The following is a 13891-nucleotide window of genomic DNA, read 5'->3' as shown; positions in this document are numbered from 1 at the left end:
GCTTCCACCACTGTGCATTGAAAAACCTCCCAAGTCTTTGTGGTTGAATCTGTGTTTGAAATTCAGTACTCAATTGTGTGGTACATAAATCATGATCACCACTATTATTGAACATGGAATGAGTACATGCAATTTAAGCATATTTTTTACTCCTGAATTTAATTAGGCTTTCCATAACAAAAGGTTTGAATACTTACTGACTCAAGACATTTCAGCTTTATATTTTTTATTATTTTCTACAAACAAAATTCCACTTTGACATTGTGTGTGTGTGGTGTGTGTGTGTGTGGTGTGTGTGTGTGTGGTGTGTGGTGTGTGGTGTGTGTGTGTGGATCAGTGACATAATCTCAATTGAATCCATTTTAAATTTGGGCTGTAACACAACCCAATGTGGAAAAGGTAGTGAATACTTTCTGAGTGCCCTGTATGAGGAAGGGTGGAGATGGGGATTGAACCCCAGTCTCCGGTGGGGGAGGTGCTTGTGCCCGGGAGTGTTACACATTCCACCATGGATCAGCACATTTGAAATCCCTTTTATCAGTACCGATCACGCCGCCACTTGGCTAATACAATACTCATGATTATACTCTGATTAATTTTGTTTGGTCCAATTTCAGGATTCCTCCAGGGAAAAAACAGCTCTCTGCAAGGGAGAGACTCACAATCTATTTCCACGCTGTCCTCTCCAAGGATTTCAAGCTGAACCCGGACGAGGATCGCATCTTCATCAGGGCTGGGGGGAACATTGGGAACTGGAAAACCAATTCCGTTGAGCTCACTGTGTCTAAGTAGGTTTTTATATACATGTATCAGCCGTCAAGACAGTTTAGCCAAATATGTTTAATATTTATTCAATAGGAACCTGCTTATAATGTTCAACGTTGTTCCCATCTATCTCACATAGAAAACAACCGACTCGTGGGGGGGGTTAAATGTATATGATGTGTAACAGAGGATAAACCAATGCATTACCTCCTACAGGGATCTTGGAGAGCATGGGTTCCTAGTCGAAGGGAGCTTGATCACAAGCAAATCTAATGCAACTGTGTCCATACCATACAAGTACCTTGTCTACAAGCTTAAAAAGCAAAAGTACGAGTATGAGTACATATACAAACTGGATTCTAACTACCCCACCACCAACAGATGTCTTTTTGTCAAATCCCATCTGCTTAATGAAGAAGGTGGGTGCAGTTGCTATAACAACTTCTATAGCAGTTCTTTATTGTAAGTCACTGATTTTAAAATGTTCCATTTTCTTCATGTAAGTTCAAAACCTTGTTGATGTTTATCATACATCTATTTGGTATTGCTCGTCTATTTATGCTCACACTGTCTTACATGTGAGGAAATTGTTTAAAATGTACTCAAATATATTAAGCAATGATTTTGTTTGGTTTCAGGGGACTGGCATCAGTATGATGACATCATCTGTGTGGAGCCGTCCAAGAACGTGCTCAAGCGGCTAAAAGACGCTTTATGGCCGGAACAAAGGAAAAGTGTCATCGAAGGCCGAGAAATAGCAGGGAAAGTTATGCTGGAAAGTATATTTGACCTCCTCAGGAGCTGGACTGACATTAACTTCAAGAGTTTCCTCAATCAGCTGAATCAGTTTTACCAGATCTACGGGAACCCGTTTGTCTATGAGGAGACACATAAGAAATGGTACTCCTTAGACTACGATGAAAAAGATGTAAGTGAAATTGTTAATGTCCCACCGGCTCTGGAGCTCTCTCCTTCCACCTATCCGAAACTCCGAATCCCTCTCCATCTTCCAGTGCTGCCTAAAGACCCACTGCTTCACCCTGGCCTAGATGTACCCCCACCCCCACCTACCTGAATGCTAATGCATGCACTGATGTTACCCCCCCGCCCCCTAGCTGTTTGGCTTTTGCTTGTTTTGCTGTCTCCTGCCCTGCCTCCCCTCTTCTGATTTATCCCAGTTATTTTGTTGCTGTTAGAAGTGAAATGAGAGCAAGCATTTCACTGTGTCTATTTGCTTGACTTGTAGAAAAGATGACACCCACTCATATGATTTTAACTCTGCCCAATAAACGTGCGGACGCTGCACAATGCTGTAAATGTATAGAGGTAATATTGTGTGTGGGAATGATCATTTCTATAATGATTGATGTTGTTTTTTCACATGTATTTTTCATTTGGTTGTCTTATTGTACGTTTCTTTTGTATGTGGAAGGGAAAAGCAAATGGATGAGTGTTGAGTTGCAGTGTGCAACCGTCCCCAAAACAAATCTGTTAACATTCACTGTTTGTTCTGCCTCCCCAAGGTCAGGAAGCTGCTGAAGCAGTTCATGCTGGATAACGTTGTTCCTCAGCTGCAGAAGGAGGGTGAGGGGAAGAGCTGCTTCATCCAGGACCCCATGAGGGCAGCTGTGGTCATGCTGTACGTGTGGAAGCAGTTCGGCCTCAAGCTGGACCACGGAGAGTCCACCCGGCTCTGCAGCGCCCTGTGCTTGCCCAAGCTGCCCAAAGACTCCTTTCTGCAGTACTGGACCGACTTCGCCCAAGCCGTCTCCGGTCTCAAAAAGTGGGTTTTGGCGTCAGGATTGCTGCTTATTTTTTGCCTATTGCAGACATTATGATTATTGTTTATTTTAATACAAGATGTAATCATTTGTATTAGTCAAACTGAGTAATATATTTTACACACATCTTCTCAAAACAGTTTCTAACAAAGTGCTTGTTAGTGGATGAGTTGATGCTGATTTAGTGGATGAGTTGATGGATGAGTTAGTGGATGAGTTGATGGATGAGTTGATGGATGAGTTAATGGATGAGTTAATGGATGAGTTGATGGATGAGTTAATGGATGAGTTGATGGATGAGTTAGTGGATGAGTTGATGGATGAGTTAATGCTGATGCATTTCTTTTTGTGTGGAAATCAACCTGTTGTATTTTTCTCTGCACTAGCCTGCCAGACATGTTGGTGGCTCTGATCAACAGTGTGAAGACTGAAGGGCCCCGGTGGATTTTGGTGCTCCCCCTGCTCCACCTCCTCAAGGGATCCTCCAAACCGTTCACACCCATATCTACCACAGTCACCCCCAAGTACGAGCAGTCCTGGGCGGGCCTCCAAGGCCTCAAAGCAGACTACATGACACACAACAGCCAGGACAGGAGGTACAGTCCTTCTATTCTCCCGGTGGTATTAGAAAATCATTCTTATTGTCTCACTAGATTACGCTAAAGGTTTGGCCTTTCGTAACTATGTCCTGTTCCTTTTTTGGTAAACAAACAAAGAAATTAAATACCCTGTAGAAATTCCCAAAAATTATATATATATATTATACATATTGCCGTCGGGTAAGTATTCAGACCCCTTCACTTTTTCCACATTTTGTTATGTTACAGCCTTACTCTAAAATTGATAAAATGTTTTTAAAAATCCTCCGAAATCTACACACAATACCCCATAATGGCAAAGCGAAAACAGGTTTTTAGAATTTTTGCAAATGTACAAATGCATATTGGTATATTTGGTAGCACTTATTTGTTTTTCCTTTGCCTCCAACCCCATTCGATGTGTGGAACGGATGTGGGTGGGGCCAAGTCTACATAAGGGTGCACATTTTTTATTTTTTTACAAAAGCTCGTGAGGCCGATGGGTAAGTTTATTAAATATCAGTGATACTACCAAGAGCAGTGTGTTTCCCTTTTCCTTCCTGTTGTTCAACTGTTGCCATGCACCTGCAAATTAGATTGCTCAGATGTGCGAGTGCCTTTTTGAATTTTGCAAATGTACAACACCAAAAAACACTACTGTTTAAAAGTTTGGGGTCACTTAGACATTTCCTTGTTTTTGAAAGAAAAACACTTTTTTTTGTCAGGTACTATTTAATTTTCATCTGTGCTAACATAATTGCAAAATGGTTTCCTAATGATCAATTAGCCTTTTAAAATGATAAACTTGGATTAGAACACAGGAGTGATGGTTGCTGATAATGTCCGTCTGTATGTAGATATTCTATTAAACATCTGCGGTTTCCAGCTACGATAGTCATTTACAACATTAACAATATCTACGCTGTATTTCTGATCAATTTGATGTTATTTTAATGGACAAAAATTGTGCTTTTCTTTCAAAAACAAGGCCATTTCTAAGTGACCACAAACTTTTGAACAGTAGTGTGTTTTTTAGTTGTACATTTGCAAAAATTCTAAAAACATGTTTTCGCTTTGCCATTATGGGGTATTGTGTGTAGATTGCTGAGGATTTAAACAAAACTCATGGCTTGGTTTTTGCTCTGACATGCACTGTCAACTGTGGGACCTTATATAGACAGGTGTGTGCCTTTCCAAATCATGTCCAATCAATTTAATTTACCACGTGGACTCCAATCAAGTTGTAGAAACATCTCAAGGATGATCAACAGAAACAGGATGCGCCTGAGCTCAATTTTCTGGTCTCATAGCAAAGGGTCTGAATACTTATATGAATAAGGTATTTCTGTTTTTTTATTTTTAATACATTTGTAAAAAGAATCTAAACCTGTTTTCGCTTTGTCATTATGGGTTATTGTGTGTTGATTGCTGAGTAGTTTTAATTTTTGAATAAAGCTGTAATGTAACAGAATGTGGAACTAGTGAAAGGGTCTGAATACTTTCTGAAGACACTGTATATAATTTAGATTTTTTATTGATGATATCCCATCTTTTTTCCCTCCTTTTTTTTTAGAGCGATGTTGAATCTCATGAAAAACAATGGCCATCTGGTTGAGATGGACAGACTAGTGTCTCGGTCCTGGATGTGTCTGCTGACCATAGAGGACTTGGTGGAATGCAGCATACTCATCAACGTGGAATTGCTGGACCTGCTCCAAGTCTTCACTCTGAAGGCCCCTCAAGATGTCACCTACAGCAACAAGCAGGTGAGCTGGACACTAGTTTCCCCCCTAACTACATTGCCTACAGAAAGTATTCACACCCCTTGATTTACTCCACATTTTGTTGTGTTGCGAAGTGGGATTAAAATGGATTTACTTTACTTGTTAACGATCTACACAAAATATTCTAACATTTTGTATAAAAAAATATATTAAAGTATTAAACCCCAAGAGTCAATACATGTTAGAATCACATTTGGCAGCAATAAAATCAATAAAATTTCTGGGAGTTTTTCACACCTGGATTGTGCAACATTTGCCCATTTATTATTTTCAAATCTCTTCAAGCTCTGTCAAATGTGTTGTTGATCATTGCTAGACGACCATTTTCTGGTCTTGCCATTGATTTTAAAGTAGATTTAAGTCAAAACTGTAACTTGGCCACTCCGGAACATTCACTGTCTTCTTGGTAAGCAACTCCAGTGTAGATTTGGCCTTGTGTTTTAGGTTGTTGTCCTGCTGAAAGGTGAATTCATCTACCAGTGTCTGGTGGAAAGTAGACTGAACAAGTTTTTAATCTAGAATGCTTACCTCCATTCCATTTTAGCTGATTATTTCAACTGATTGGTTATGTGTCTTGTTAAGCAAATTATTACTCTAATTTATTTAGGCTTGCCATAACAAAAAGGTTGTACTTATTGACTCAAGATATTTCAGCTTTGTATTTTTAATTAATTAGTGAAACATTTGTAAAACATAATTCCACTTTGATATTATGGGGTATTCTGTTTAGGCCAGTGACAATCTGAATGTAATCATAATTTAAATTCAGGCTTTAACACAACAAAACGTGGGAAAAGTCAAGTCAGGTGTGAATACTTTCTTAAGACACAGTATGTAAAGCGCATTGAGCTACTGGTAAGTGTGCCATATAGCTAAATCCAATCAGTTGTTTTTATAACTAGTTGAAGAAGTAATACCCTGTAGGAGTGGGCTATGGTAGTTTAGCGGTCTTAGCCGCTGCCTCCAGAACAGAGGAGTGTATATATCATATACTCCTGCAGCATGGGTTTGAATCCGGCCCACAGCTTTTTCAGCATACTCTCTCCTCTATCTCTATCCAATAAACCCAGAATGTTTTAAAAAGTGTTATAGAGCATTGAAAGTTTCAAATCAACTTGTTTTTTAACAATGTGTTTTTTTTCTGCCCTGCAGTATGTGTCGGACACTCTCTCACATATTCAAAGCAATCTCATCGAGGAGAAATACAGGTGACTGACTTACTGTAACTCATCTGGTTCACTCGTTTCCTTTTGATCTTTGATGATAGTTATTGTACAACGTCCACTGTTTTTTGTGGTTGCAGTTGTTTTAGTGAGGCGTATGGCAGAGAGTGCTTGGCAACGGCAGTGAAGCTTTTTGAGAAGATCTGCAAAGGAGTCCGATCCACTTCAACCTACACGCAGAACTTCACAGACATCCCTGTGGCATGCATGAACATGGTTGTCTCAATATCTGAGTTTGCCCGGGCCTTCGAGTCACAGGTATGTGGAGTTCAAATAGAAAATGTCTGATGACTCATTTAGACTTTGCCCAAGATAAGCGGTTGGCCAACAGTATGTATGTACTGACTCTCTAGATAACAAGGTTATTTATTAAACAGAAAATACATTAAGAAAGACGCCTTTGAATCTGACCACTATCTTGTATTTCAGGGAATTTTCAGCGATGTCACAATACTATATTATCATAATACATAGGTGCCGATACGATATGTATTGGGATTCTATATGTATCATGATTCTTTATTGCGATTCTATGTTACAAACATAGTGCTCACTATATGTCTGCTGCAGAGCGATAAGAGAGAGACATGAGAAAAACACGTTTTGATCAAGTCGGGGAAATAATAGTTTCAAAGCATGTTGGTTCACTATTTAAAAAGAAGATGGAGAACAAGCTCTAAAAGGAGAAACACCAGAGTTTTGGTGCAGGTACAGCTGACTAGTTCAGACCATAGAAAAATATTTACTAGAACGGACATTCCCATTTAAGTCAATTTTCTGTCATGGGTGGACCGGTGGCCATATTGAGTGTACCCATGAGTGTTCCAGACAAATTGCTGTGGTTTGAGGGTCTTTGTCCATTCTAGTAGTTGTATTTCTATGGTTGAGACATTTCCGAAAAAGGATGGAAATAACTTATCATTCCTTTCAAGGCAACTAAGGATGTGGAAAGAGAGCATATGCATGCCAAGGAGCTGGATCTACTATCCGAGGCGATGGTGATCGTCAGATCCTGGATCGGCACAACCTTCAGAGACCGGTTGCTAGCCAGGAGTGTGACCACCTTGTACCTCAGTGTAAATGTCACCACAGAGATAGAGGTGAGAAAATGATTCATTTTTGTTGTGCAAATCGTGACCTTGATTTTTATTTTTTCATGTGTAGTTCCGTATTGTTTGTTTTTTTACTGACTGCTCTTTTTTTATTTGCCAGATGTGGAACAACATAATCTCTCTCAAGTTCGCCAATGACGATTTCACAAAAGAATGGAGACAAACGTTCACTAGGGACTTGGAGGGCAAACTGAAACAGGTATGAAACTGCCACACATACAGTAGAATTGAGACCAGACTGAAATATCCATTGGTGAAATGACTGAAATACCTTTTCTGCACTTCTAGGAGTCTCCTCTGGATCAGATAGAGATCTACTGTTCCAAGATTGAGGTCCTGAATGAATCTCACCCTCACGTAGCCAAGACTATCGAGAAATGTGCCCTAGAAGCTGTCACCTCACTGTGCCAGGTAAGTAGACTGGTTACACTTGACTTAAATACAGATTCAATATACCGCACCAGTCAAGTTTGGACAAAACTTCTCATTCCAGGGTCTTTCTTTATTTGCACTATTTTCTACATTGTAGAATAATACTGAAGACATCAAAACTATGAAATAACACATGGAATCATGTAGTAACCAAAAAAGTGTCAAACAAATCAAAAAGCTGTCATCAAGGCAAAGGGTGGCTACTTTGAAGAATCTCTACTTTAAAATATATTTTGATTTGTTTAACACTTTTTTGGTTACTACATGATTCTTCTATATGTTATTTCATAGTTTTGATGTCTTCACTATTATTTTACAATGTAAGAAAAATGAATGAGTAGGTGTGTCCAAACTTTTGATATTTTATAAGTAGGTATGAGCCCATATTAAACTCATCCGCTTCTGAATGAAATGGAAAATAAACCTTGATGAAGAAGTTGGCTAAGACATAAACCTAATCTCTTATTTTAGTAATTCATATCCTGTACAAATCTCAATCTGTTCAATGTTTTTTTCTTCTCACACAGAGCAAGTCCGAGGGTAAACTCTTTGACCGGTTGAAGATCAACTATAAGTTTGGCAAACTCATCTCAACCATCATCCAGAAGTCCTGGCCGAGAGATGAGCGTGGTGATTACCACGAAGACGACGACGTGGTCTTTCAACACCTGCTCTCCTGGACAGCCGCCAAGAACATCTTCCAGCTACACGGTACTTCCATCAGTCTATTTACTGTTCTTCCATCAGTCTATTTACTGTTCTTCCATCAGTCTATTTACTGTTCTTCCATCAGTCTATTTACTGTACTTCCATCAGTCTATTTACTGTTCTTCCATCAGTCTATTTACTGTTCTTTAATCAGTCTATTTACTGTTCTTCCATCAGTCTATTTACTGTTCTTCCATCAGTCTATTCACTGTTCTTCCATCAGTCTATTTACTGTTCTTCCATCAGTCTATTTACTGTACTTCCATCAGCCTATTTACTGTACTTCCATCAGTCTATTTACTGTTCTTCCATCAGTCTATTTACTGTTCTTCCATCAGTCTATTTACTGTTCTTTAATCAGTCTATTTACTGTTCTTTAATCAGTCTATTTACTGTTCTTCCATCAGTCTATTTACTGTACTTCCATCAGTCTATTTACTGTTCTTCCATCAGTCTATTTACTGTTCTTCCATCAGTCTATTTACTGTTCTTCCATCAGTCTATTTACTGTTCTTTAATCAGTCTATTTACTGTTCTTCCATCAGTCTATTGACTGTTCTTCCATCAGTCTATTTACTGTTCTTTAATCAGTCTATTTACTGTTCTTCCATCAGTCTATTTACTGTACTTCCATCAGTCTATTTACTGTTCTTTAATCAGTCTATTTACTGTTCTTTAATCAGTCTATTTACTGTTCTTCAATCAGTCTATTGACTGTTCTTCCATCAGTCTATTTACTGTTCTTCCATCAGTCTATTTACTGTTCTTTAATCAGTCTATTTACTGTTCTTCCATCAGTCTATTGACTGTTCTTCCATCAGTCTATTTACTGTTCTTTAATCAGTCTATTTACTGTTCTTCCATCAGTCTATTTACTGTACTTCCATCAATCTATTTACTGTTCTTTAATCAGTCTATTTACTGTTCTTCAATCAGTCTATTGACTGTTCTTCCATCAGTCTATTTACTGTTCTTCCATCAGTCTATTTACTGTTCTTTAATCAGTCTATTTACTGTTCTTCCATCAGTCTATTTACTGTACTTCCATCAGTTTATTTACTGTTCTTCCATCAGTCTATTTACTGTTCTTCCATCAGTCTATTTACTGTTCTTCCATCAGTCTATTTACTGTTCTTCCATCAGTCTATTTACTGTTCTTCCATCAGTCTATTTACTGTTCTTCCATCAGTCTATTTACTGTTCTTCCATCAGTCTATTTACTGTTCTTTAATCAGTCTATTTACTGTACTTCCATCAGTCTATTTACTGTACTTCCATCAGTCTATTTACTGTTCTTCCATCAGTCTATTTACTGTTCTTCCATCAGTCTATTTACTGTTCTTTAATCAGTCTATTTACTGTTCTTCCATCAGTCTATTTACTGTTCTTCCATCAGTCTATTTACTGTTCTTCCATCAGTCTATTTACTGTTCTTTAATCAGTCTATTTACTGTACTTCCATCAGTTTATTTACTGTTCTTCCATCAGTCTATTTACTGTTCTTCCATCAGTCTATTTACTGTTCTTCCATCAGTCTATTTACTGTTCTTCCATCAGTCTATTTACTGTTCTTCCATCAGTCTATTTACTGTACTTCCATCAGTCTATTTACTGTACTTCCATCAGTCTATTTACTGTTCTTTAATCAGTCTATTTACTGTACTTCCATCAGTCTATTTACTGTTCTTCCATCAGTCTATTTACTGTTCTTTAATCAGTCTATTTACTGTTCTTCCATCAGTCTATTTACTGTTCTTTAATCAGTCTATTTACTGTTCTTTAATCAGTCTATTTACTGTTCTTCCATCAGTCTATTTACTGTTCTTCCATCAGTCTATTTACTGTTCTTTAATCAGTCTATTTACTGTTCTTCCATCAGTCTATTTACTGTTCTTCCATCAGTTTATTTACTGTTCTTCCATCAGTCTATTGACTGTTCTTCCATCAGTCTATTTACTGTTCTTCCATCAGTCTATTTACTGTTCTTTAATCAGTCTATTTACTGTTCTTTAATCAGTCTATTTACTGTTCTTCCATCAGTCTATTTACTGTTCTTCCATCAGTCTATTGACTGTTCTTCCATCAGTCTATTGACTGTTCTTCCATCAGTCTATTTACTGTTCTTCCATCAGTCTATTTACTGTTCTTCCATCAGTCTATTTACTGTTCTTCCATCAGTCTATTTACTGTTCTTCCATCAGTCTATTTACTGTTCTTCCATCAGTCTATTTACTGTTCTTCCATCAGTCTATTTACTGTTCTTCCATCAGTCTATTTACTGTTCTTCCATCAGTCTATTTACTGTACTTCCATCAGTCTATTTACTGTTCTTCCATCAGTCTATTGACTGTTCTTCCATCAGTCTATTTACTGTACTTCCATCAGTCTATTTACTGTACTTCCATCAGTCTATTTACTGTTCTTCCATCAGTCTATTTACTGTTCTTCCATCAGTCTATTTACTGTTCTTCCATCAGTCTATTTACTGTTCTTTAATCAGTCTATTTACTGTTCTTTAATCAGTCTATTTACTGTTCTTTAATCAGTCTATTTACTGTTCTTTAATCAGTCTATTTACTGTTCTTCCATCAGTCTATTTACTGTTCTTCCATCAGTCTATTTACTGTTCTTTAATCAGTCTATTTACTGTTCTTCCATCAGTCTATTTACTGTTCTTCCATCAGTTTATTTACTGTTCTTCCATCAGTCTATTGACTGTTCTTCCATCAGTCTATTTACTGTTCTTCCATCAGTCTATTTACTGTTCTTTAATCAGTCTATTTACTGTTCTTCCATCAGTCTATTTACTGTTCTTTAATCAGTCTATTTACTGTTCTTCAATCAGTCTATTTACTGTTCTTCAATCAGTCTATTTACTGTTCTTCCATCAGTCTATTTACTGTTCTTCCATCAGTCTATTTACTGTTCTTCCATCAGTCTATTTACTGTTCTTCCATCAGTCTATTTACTGTTCTTCCATCAGTCTATTTACTGTTCTTCCATCAGTCTATTTACTGTTCTTCCATCAGTCTATTTACTGTACTTCCATCAGTCTATTTACTGTTCTTCCATCAGTCTATTGACTGTTCTTCCATCAGTCTATTGACTGTACTTCCATCAGTCTATTTACTGTACTTCCATCAGTCTATTTACTGTACTTCCATCAGTCTATTTACTGTTCTTCCATCAGTCTATTTACTGTTCTTCCATCAGTCTATTTACTGTTCTTCCATCAGTCTATTTACTGTTCTTCCATCAGTCTATTTACTGTTCTTCCATCAGTCTATTTACTGTTCTTCCATCAGTCTATTTACTGTTCTTCAATCAGTCTATTTACTGTTCTTCCATCAGTCTATTTACTGTTCTTCCATCAGTCTATTGACTGTTCTTACATCAGTCTATTTACTGTTCTTCCATCAGTATATTTACTGTTCTTTAATCAGTCTATTTACTGTACTTCCATCAGTCTATTTACTGTTCTTCCATCAGTCTATTTACTGTTCTTCCATCAGTCTATTGACTGTTCTTCCATCAGTCTATTTACTGTTCTTCCATCAGTCTATTTACTGTTCTTCCATCAGTCTATTTACTGTACTTCCATCAGTCTATTTACTGTTCTTTAATCAGCCTATTTACCTGTTTTAGTGTATGGTCTGATTTCTTGATGATTTTGGCTGCCGTATGGTCCCGAAAGACTCTCTTCTGGCCGTCTTTGGCCATCACTGTGTCCCAACCCTGGTGATGTTTATGGAGTTCAATTGTATGTGGTGTTTAATCGTTTTTGTGATCTCAATGAGACTTTTCTGGTTTCACATTGAGAGTCCTGTAACTGTCTCAAGCATTTAACCCATCTTGTTTCAGTATCCAGCTGCTTTTACCCCGTATTGTAATTTAAATCATATGTGGTTTTAGGTGCAGATGAAAAGCTGATTGAGCAGCTCTCTGAAGAAGCCAGGGACAGGATGGCCATAGCTATCTCATCCTTCACTGCCATCTCCAACCAGCTGGTCCACGGAAACATCCGGATCAAACTGCTCAACTCCGTCTTGGAGAAGAGGGATACTTTCACAGAGCTGCTGAAAATAGGTAATGAAAGGTTGTGTTTTTTTAGGGTGGAAAATGTCCATTACATGTCCATCTTTTTCAGAAATCCTGGTTGGAAGATTCTTTCCTCTGAGAATTCCTCAACCGGGATTAAAAAATAAATAAAAAATAAACTTTTGGAACATTTCCATAATTTTGCAACCCAAGTTCTTTGTTCATATGAAAGGATTTCATAATGTTGATAAAGGCTGTCTTCTTTTATTAGTCTTAGTGCTGTTTGCTTATGAAATGTGTGTTTTGGATCTAAATGCAGACTGTCTTTCGGAGAATGAGCGCTACAAGGACAGCGCCCCCATGAAAAGGCTGCTAATGTGTAGGCAGGAGGAGGTGAAAGCTGTCTACCATGAGAAGGAGCTGGTGGAAGTCCTGCTTACCATGAGCCGCAAACTACAGGAACATGTCGTAGGTAGGTGTGTTTGTGTGTGTGTATTCAGTCAAAGGTCCACACAAAGCTGCTAAGCAGGTCTGTGTTTGTGAGAAGTCAAATGGGTGAATGAAAGTAAAATCATTCCAGGGAAGGTTGCGTTTGGCCAGTCTGATCAGTGGTCCTAATCGTTTTCATGCTTTATCCCTCTGTTGCAGTTCAATTTGAAGGCTTGGAAGCAAGACTACAGACCAACATTGAAGCAATGACCCTTGACCAATTCATGGAGGTCCATCCATTTGACCAACTCTCTTCTCCAACGGCCGGTGTAGTCACCTTCTTCGAACTTGAGGACGACGTGAGAGAGATGGCAGAGGTTCTGCACAGATTTAAAGACAGCTACATCTTCAAGTTGTGCTGGGAGAAACAGGCCCGAGACCTTGCCAGAAGAGATGCATATGATGAAGACTATGACCCTGAGGAATCGGTTGACTACTTTGTAGGACCAGTCGAGATACACAGCGATATTTTTCTTCCTTGCTACGCGAAGTACGATAAGATCTACAAATGCCTGAAGAACGGCAGCCTTCGGCTCGAAGAGGTCGATACTCTCTTCAAGGCCTACAGGGGCAAGTACGAAGAGCTGGCGCAGGACTTGGATATCATGTGCAGAAACGACAAGTCGGATAACAAACAGTGGATCCAGAGAAGGGTGCACCAGATTGAGCAGTACCACGAGCTTCACCTGGCTGTGGAGTCTGCTCAGGTCATCATGTTGGTCAAGCAGACGCTCAACCTTCAAGGCAACTTCCAAGTCCTGCAGACACTGCTAGAAGTTGTGAGTTGGTGTGAATTGCCATTTCATTTATTTATCACAGGTTTAAAACAAATGTCATCTTGTTTTGTGCACATTCACTGACGTTGCTAGCTAGCTAGTTACCTTGGTAATAAACTTATTCTAGCCAACCAACTGTCCTAAGCTACCGCTCAAACATAGAAAATGTTAGCAAGTTTGCTTTTGCCACTAGGCAACATTGTAT

At 38.4% G+C, this 13891-nt stretch overlaps 1 protein-coding gene across 5 annotated transcripts in view; it reads left to right on the top strand.

The window, feature by feature from the left end:
• The window catches only part of LOC110485301 (E3 ubiquitin-protein ligase rnf213-alpha), a 63035-nt gene that overhangs the window by 8255 nt on the left and 40889 nt on the right, over positions 1–13891 (top strand). For all 5 annotated transcript variants that reach the window (XM_090197357.1, XM_090197359.1, XM_090197358.1 and 2 more), the window contains exons 6-20: positions 618–788; positions 982–1184; positions 1404–1693; positions 2289–2548; positions 2933–3142; positions 4698–4890; positions 6061–6116; positions 6212–6389; positions 7064–7231; positions 7344–7442; positions 7532–7654; positions 8203–8386; positions 12296–12469; positions 12741–12893; positions 13070–13689. In XM_090197357.1, coding sequence (XP_090053483.1) covers positions 618–788; positions 982–1184; positions 1404–1693; positions 2289–2548; positions 2933–3142; positions 4698–4890; positions 6061–6116; positions 6212–6389; positions 7064–7231; positions 7344–7442; positions 7532–7654; positions 8203–8386; positions 12296–12469; positions 12741–12893; positions 13070–13689 — 3082 coding nt within the window. The remainder of the gene's footprint in view (positions 1–617; positions 789–981; positions 1185–1403; positions 1694–2288; positions 2549–2932; positions 3143–4697; positions 4891–6060; positions 6117–6211; positions 6390–7063; positions 7232–7343; positions 7443–7531; positions 7655–8202; positions 8387–12295; positions 12470–12740; positions 12894–13069; positions 13690–13891) is intronic.

Source organism: Oncorhynchus mykiss, chromosome 13, assembly GCF_057628025.1.
Source record: "Oncorhynchus mykiss isolate SJ-2025 chromosome 13, ASM5762802v1, whole genome shotgun sequence".
Taxonomy (NCBI): domain Eukaryota; kingdom Metazoa; phylum Chordata; class Actinopteri; order Salmoniformes; family Salmonidae; genus Oncorhynchus; species Oncorhynchus mykiss.
The sequence above is the reverse complement of the archived record's forward strand: the minus strand, read 5'-3'. Positions and strand labels throughout refer to the sequence as shown.